Source organism: Rutidosis leptorrhynchoides, chromosome 1, assembly GCF_046630445.1.
Source record: "Rutidosis leptorrhynchoides isolate AG116_Rl617_1_P2 chromosome 1, CSIRO_AGI_Rlap_v1, whole genome shotgun sequence".
Lineage (NCBI taxonomy): Eukaryota > Viridiplantae > Streptophyta > Magnoliopsida > Asterales > Asteraceae > Rutidosis > Rutidosis leptorrhynchoides.
Genome location: NC_092333.1, coordinates 614447132 through 614454017, shown reverse-complemented (window position 1 = coordinate 614454017; position 6886 = coordinate 614447132). Strand labels below are relative to the sequence as shown.

General features: G+C 34.2%; 1 protein-coding gene across 1 annotated transcript; it reads right to left on the bottom strand.

Annotated features, from left to right (window-relative positions):
* Positions 1-462: 462 nt before the first annotated feature.
* Positions 463-6070, bottom strand: LOC139885214 (diacylglycerol kinase 4-like). The gene is made up of 12 exons (XM_071869154.1): positions 5618-6070; positions 5121-5243; positions 4897-5034; positions 4724-4809; positions 4530-4617; positions 4355-4427; positions 4107-4189; positions 3235-3305; positions 2252-2329; positions 1266-1353; positions 1011-1127; positions 463-905 (listed from the first exon to the last, which is right to left on the bottom strand). The coding sequence occupies exons 1-12, from the start codon at positions 5969-5971 to the stop codon at positions 744-746; spliced, it is 1461 nt and encodes a 486-aa protein (XP_071725255.1). The 5' UTR covers positions 5972-6070; the 3' UTR covers positions 463-743.
* Between the last annotated feature and the right edge of the window lie 816 nt (positions 6071-6886).

Sequence of the window (6886 nt, the reverse complement as noted above, 5' to 3'; positions counted from 1 at the left end):
TGTCCAAAACAGTCACGCAATTAAAAAAAGAAAAAATTGAACTGTGGAAATTTTATTAATAACAAAAAACAACGGCTCTCTAGCGGAAAGCTAAAAGAGCATTACAAAGGGTATAGGCATGCAATTAATTGATTAGGCCACGTACACTTGAGGAAAAATACTCTTCCTTTACGAGGAACCGAATCTTCTTACTTTACAAATTGCATTATGAAATCCCCAGTGAGACTCGAACTCAAGATCTCACATATACCCAGAAAGGCGGTAATCATTGGGCTAAATGTAAATAGTTTCTAACTTGTATTTCTTGTTTGGCTACATAATGAAAATTGACTTAAATTTAGTCCTATGTTGCGGGTTTATATCACATTTGCACCGAGTTTACAGGCCAATCGCTATGTCATGTAGTTGTAAAGATTTAATGCACTTTCGAAACCACCATTAAGTAAACTAGTTCAGTCTGAATTGGTTCAACAATTTTCGCTTATTCAAAGCAAAAGCCGCAGCCCATGCTACTAAGAAACAGAACCACTAAAATTTACAAATAATTACCAAACAAACATACCGGTTACAACATCGCACAGGCGTAGTCTCAAATAAGAATGTGCAGTGCAACTCTCCAATCACACTACTGACTCGTCACTTTACAGGATCATACAACTTGATTAACTAATTAACTATAACACAAGTTTTTCACATTGCTTAATCGCCATTTTTATCATCATGAACGAAATGATTTACATAATCTAATCTCTTCCATTGACCATAACGGACTGAAAAGGCACCCTTTTGATATCCACAAACGTTGAAAACTCGTTGTTGATTGGTTGTTTCCATGGTTCGCCGTCCATCTGCATAAAACCTTCTTTCCACGCTCCACCTCTCAACTCAAACCGAATTTCTGTTGCCTAGAATTTGAATTGTATAAAACAATAAATAAATATAAACAAGAAAGATCGCACTTATGGTAGCAAGATTATACCAAACGAAACTTAACCAAGTTAACTAACTACCTGGGCGATATGTTTAGCTGAAATAAGATCGGCCATAACAAATGACGCATGCCATCCATGTTTAAACCCGAAAATTTCTAACAGACCATCATCAGCTTTAGCCTCAACAAAACCTTTCTGTTTATGAAATAAGAAACAAGAAATACGAAATTATATCAACCTTTTTTTTTTATGTATGATACAGAATGTGTCTCATTGTGATCCTAATCATAATCCATAACCAGTTGTTACAATATTCGATCAAGCAAACGTTACCTTTTCTAAATATTCCGGCTTCAATTTACCCCATGGATTTCTTCCACTAGCATAACTATGAAGATTCAAAGCGACAATAGACCTAACACTGGAACACCAACACGCACACACGTCAGTCAAAGAAATATACGTGCGCACACGCGTCAGGAATTCATTAGTTCCTTGAAAAGTTTATCTGAAATAAATGATTATAGGTAGATTATCGTAGATACAAACAAAATATGATAGTCACTTGAATCCGTGAAAAAACTTCGATATTCCTTACTACAGGTGATTTTATACATCCACCAATTTGTCAAAACGTAAATGAATGAGTATGAGGTTTGCCTGGCCACCCCAACGTATAGAGCTACGTTCAGTGTTGTAAAACCCGGCTGAGTTCTCGGAGAGATCTTAGTTTAGATCACCAGCCGAGTTCTGGGTGCCCAACTCGGTCAATTACCCAGTCAACGGCCGACTTTCTTGGCCAACTAGGTCAAAACTCAAAGATTCAGTCAAAAACTTGACAAATTGGTTAAAGTCTATTAGAATTTATATTTATATTATAACTAACATATATAATTATATTAAAAACTAACAGTCAACGCAAGTCAACATCAGAGTTTTCCTCGAGTTGCCAAGAACTCCCCAAAATTTTCCAACCTAAGGCCTCTCGTGAGGATATCATGACAAGAAGTCGACAACCCACCTTATTGATGGTTCCACCAATTAGTCAAACATTTGATTAAACTATATGTTAAGTCAACGTTGCAATCTTCACGAGTCAAACTAAATACCTTACATTAGATCAATACACATTAAAAGTTCCCAAATATTTGAGTTCTCGCACTATGTTATAGAGTAGATAAGAAATGTACAACTTTTAACATCCTCCCTTTACAAAAAAAAAAAAAAAAAAAAAAAAAAAAAAAAAAAAGGCACCTTCAACGTCACTCAAACAAAATATATACATACATACTGGTAATAAAATAAGAAAATGAGCATACCTTGACGGGATATTAACAGGCTCCCATGTTGTGCTGTTAAACCTTTTAACATGCAGCTTCAAGATATTATTTAGTCCTCTGCATTCACCACAATGATATTGCATTTTGAGAAGAACATCACTAAAATTCAACCCTATATGTGGCTTGAGACATTTAGGCCTCTAACTATGACTGCCACAAGTCACCCAAAATGTACTTTTAGTGCATTAAAACCTCTTAAATTATTAATTGGTGAATAAACACACATGTGCGCACACATGTAACTGTACTTGCCGCAAATGATTTATGAGACATATACTTGACACACACTCATGATCTATAAACTTTATGCAGAGTAAGGTTAACCCATGGTTGTAGAAATCCTGATTAATACCTTTTTAGAAGCAGACCGATTAGATATTCCAAAACTCTCTAATTAATCGGTCAATGCTGGTCCATGATGGTAAATGGGTCAGAATCGGATTTAGTTGGTCAAAGTCAAAGTTTGTAAAAGTCACACGGAGTTGGGGTTTCTCTGCCAGAATAAACCTTTTGGAAACATTTTAAAGTTGAATATGAATTTAAATTAGAATTTTGGAGTATCTTGGTCAATTGAACGATTATGTTTATTTATGTTTATGTGTACGATTTTCATCTATATTTACACATACAATTTTGACGTTTATTATTTACATGTATAAAAATTCAATCCGATTAATCCCCAATTTGGCCGATTAATCCCTACAAGGTTCAAAACGACTAATCCTCGATTAACGATTTTTACAACCTTAATTAAACCATACCAAAAGTTACACAAGGGTCTGAAAGAAGTCTTACAAACCAATTTCTTTCAGGTAGATGTTACTATTAGTTTGTGACCACATTTTTCGTTCATAAGAGACAAGTTATTTAAACTTAGACAAAAGAACCTATGATATGTGCAAATTCAAATATGCTATGTATTCATAGATTTACATGACACTTTCAATTACTATAAACCATACCTCAAACCTGGAGCAGCTATACAAGGCGTAAAAAACCATCCTTGTTTGCAACTATAACTTGAGTAAATTATCTGCATTACATATTTTGTCCGTATGGATCATCAACCCCCAGAAATAATCAAAACGATTAACTTCCTAATATATACGCCAAATCACATCTGAAGGTGGCAAAATGTGCACATTGAGCAGAATGGGTAGTTGTCAAAACATGAATTTTTGGAATAGGTTGGGTTGCAGGGGCGAAACTATTTGGGGGCAGGGTGGGGCGCCTGCCCCCAGTTGATTTGCAATTTTCAGTGTAAAAATTTTGGGTTTTTCGATTTTGCCCCCAGTGCATTATTTTGCCCCGAAACCTTCAAATTTTGCCCAAATTTCTCCAACTTTTGCCCCAAAACCTTCAAATTTTGCTCAAAAACCTTCAGATTTTGTCCAAAAACCTCCAAAATTTGCCTAGAAACCTCAATTTTGTGCCCCAAAACCTCCATATTTTGCCTAAAAAAATTGCTACGGTTTTAAAAAAAAAAATTTGCCCCCGGTGGAAAAAATTCCTAGTTCCGCCACTGTTGGGTTGACCAGAAACACTTTTTATACAGAGATTTTAGATTCGTGATAAATAATTAGTATATCAAATATACTTTACATAAACTACATAAACAACGATAATATTAATTTGACAAGTTTCTTTTAAAATTACTTTTCTTTTTTTACACGTCTGAATTGTTAGAGATAAAACGTAACACGAATTGGCCCATTCACAAATAAATGCGCCGAAATTGCGACCACCACTTATAGTTACTTAAGAAAAAGCTCATAATAAGAAGATATTATAGTATCCAATGAAAATATTACAAAAAGCAGAATAAAGATTCGACCTTGTTTGAGATAGGACCTTGTGCAAGGTAAGGTTTCTCATTTCGTAAATGATGAAAGCCATAAGCGACTTGTGCATCCATTCCTAACAGTAAAAAAAATTATATATAAATCACATAGAAAAAAAGATAAACACATGCACTTTCTTGTATATACATATGCATACAAAGTATTATAATGTCAGCATAAATAAGATCAAACTTCAACTATTGTAGCTGTCTTTTTTATACACATTATCTAAACAACATACCTATGCTGAAGTAATTATAGTAGACTCCTTGGTAGCAAGTAACTTTTTCAGGCAAACCTTCTTTTTTTAAATCCTGCAAGTGCATAAATCCTCAATTATTACAATGCAACTAACATTGACCTATAAAAGTCAAATACATTGACTACATATTCTTAACTATGACTTCATTTCTAACCTGATCATAAACAAGTTCTTCTGTTTGTTTCAACGAATACGGAACGTCCAACTCTGGGCCCGCTGGCATTGTTATTACAAGATTCCAACTGTACATAATAACAAAAAATTCTTCTTACAAAGAAACAACAAAGGTTCCCAAATTGTAATTATGGAGATGGCAAATTGTGTATAAGTTGAGAAAAACGAGGACACCTATCGAGGCGGCAAGTTGGGGCATGAATAGCCTTATCAAGAGTCTTTTTTATAGACGCTTTCCAGTTGAACGGAAATGAACCACCCTAAAAAAAAGTTTAACCGTTTGTCAAGAACCCAACGGGCCCACTCGTATCAGTTAACCGAAAGTAGATAATCCTTATTAAAATTACCCAACCAAAGCTCCTGGACAAGTCGTTTCCTGTACCAAGCGGTACAACTGCAGTTGGTGGAACCGGGTCCCGGCCCTGTTTATGAAGCTCTCCTAGGCACCCGAGGACCCATCCAACGGTTCCATCACCACCTGCAACCTATCAAATAACAATCCAAAACCTTAAACTTTGTACTAAAAACAAAAGTACTATACCATCAACACTGATCATTAAGTAACACGTACCACAATCCTCAACCTTTCGCGAGTTTCTTTCGCACAACTATCACCAAGACTAGCAAACTTCTCAAGGCAACCCAACCCATATTGAACAAACTCATGAGGCTTCACAGTCAAAAGGTCAATCACCTAAAACCAAAACAAAATTAATTAAATTTTTATTTTTTTGAATAAAAAATCATCTTTTATAGCACATTCTGCTGTAAAGAATAAAACTTTAAGATAGACATTATCTAGTTAATGCAAGTAAACATTAACTAGTTAATAAACCAATCTATCCCCCTCAAATTATATAAGTACAAATTAAGTTACCTAGTGAGCACCAATAATTAATATTTATCAATTAACAAACTTTATATGCATTTTATATTATCAGATTCCTCTTAGTTATTAACATAAAAAGGAAATTCAGAAAAAACCCTAAGAACCGAAGAAAATCTTATTAGTAATAATTTCTAAAAAGTACTGTAATTAAAATTAAAAAAAAAAAGAATTTTTATAACCTGTTCTTCGCCCATTAAATCTTGCAACCTAGCTTTAAGTTCAGGCCCATATCTTCCACCACTTTTCGAATTAATAAACACCACAACCGGCGATACAGGGGCACTGACCGGCGGTTTATCATGACCGGCGGTGGTGAAATCGTAATGACGTTTTCCGGCATCGATGTCTTTAGATGCAATTGAATCTTTAATAGCAAGACGTAAGTATTCGGGTATGGTAATCTTGTAACGTAAATCTTCTTTACGGATCTGAATACCAGATAAAGATGACCAACTTTTGATTGATTCAATCACTGATGATCTCACGGCTACTTTTTTCAACTCCGGTTCCGGCCCAGATGATATTGATTCCATTATTCAACACCAAGTTTATTTGTTTTTTGTTGTTACGTGTGGAACACCTAAATTGAAATTGACTTTGGTTTATTCTTACAGAATGAAAGAAAGAAAGAAAGAAACATATGCGTTATGTAAAGTTTTGCGTGTGTTTGTGTGGTTTTTGTATTATTATTCCGGCGGAGGGTGCAAGTTGAAAATATTTCGATTCCCCTTATGTTTGAAGTAAAGTTAAATTTACAACCTTTTTAAAAAGTGTGATTATTTATTTAACGAATCATATACATTATATTCTACTTAGCGGCTAATATTATATTTTTATAATAAATATCTAAATCTAAATCTAAATCTAAATGTACAGTATATTTATAGCTTAATGATAACTTTATGAATTTCAAAAATTAATAGTAGCAATTATCGAACAGTGCTAAAATATATGGATTTACACAAACTAGTATTATTCGAATAGAAGTGTTGATGCATGTTTGAAAATTTTAATAACAGCGCCTTTCAGAAATAAAGATTTTAATACCTTTAAGATTTCGTTAATATTGTCTAGAACATAATTGATCTCTAATATTTAATTTAAGTTGAAAAAGATAGATTATGTTATTTGTAACTAGAATGTGATAATTAAGGATTAAAACATTGATCTCTGTTAAATATTGCATGTTATCAGTTAGTAAAACACTACAATGATCGTCATTAAATATACTTATGTTCTCATTTTGAATACTATGTTGGTTTAGTTTTCCCATATCGTTTGGGGGTAAAGGGAATGAGCGTTTTACTTAGCCGTGCCCTTGAATCGGTTTCAAGGTTTTCTTCAGGGCAGCGATGGAGGCGGGGTTATTATCGCTGCATCGGCATAGTCGAAACGGAAGATGATCGCAACGGGTGTTTTAGTCCCCTCAGATGATCTCAATCACTGTT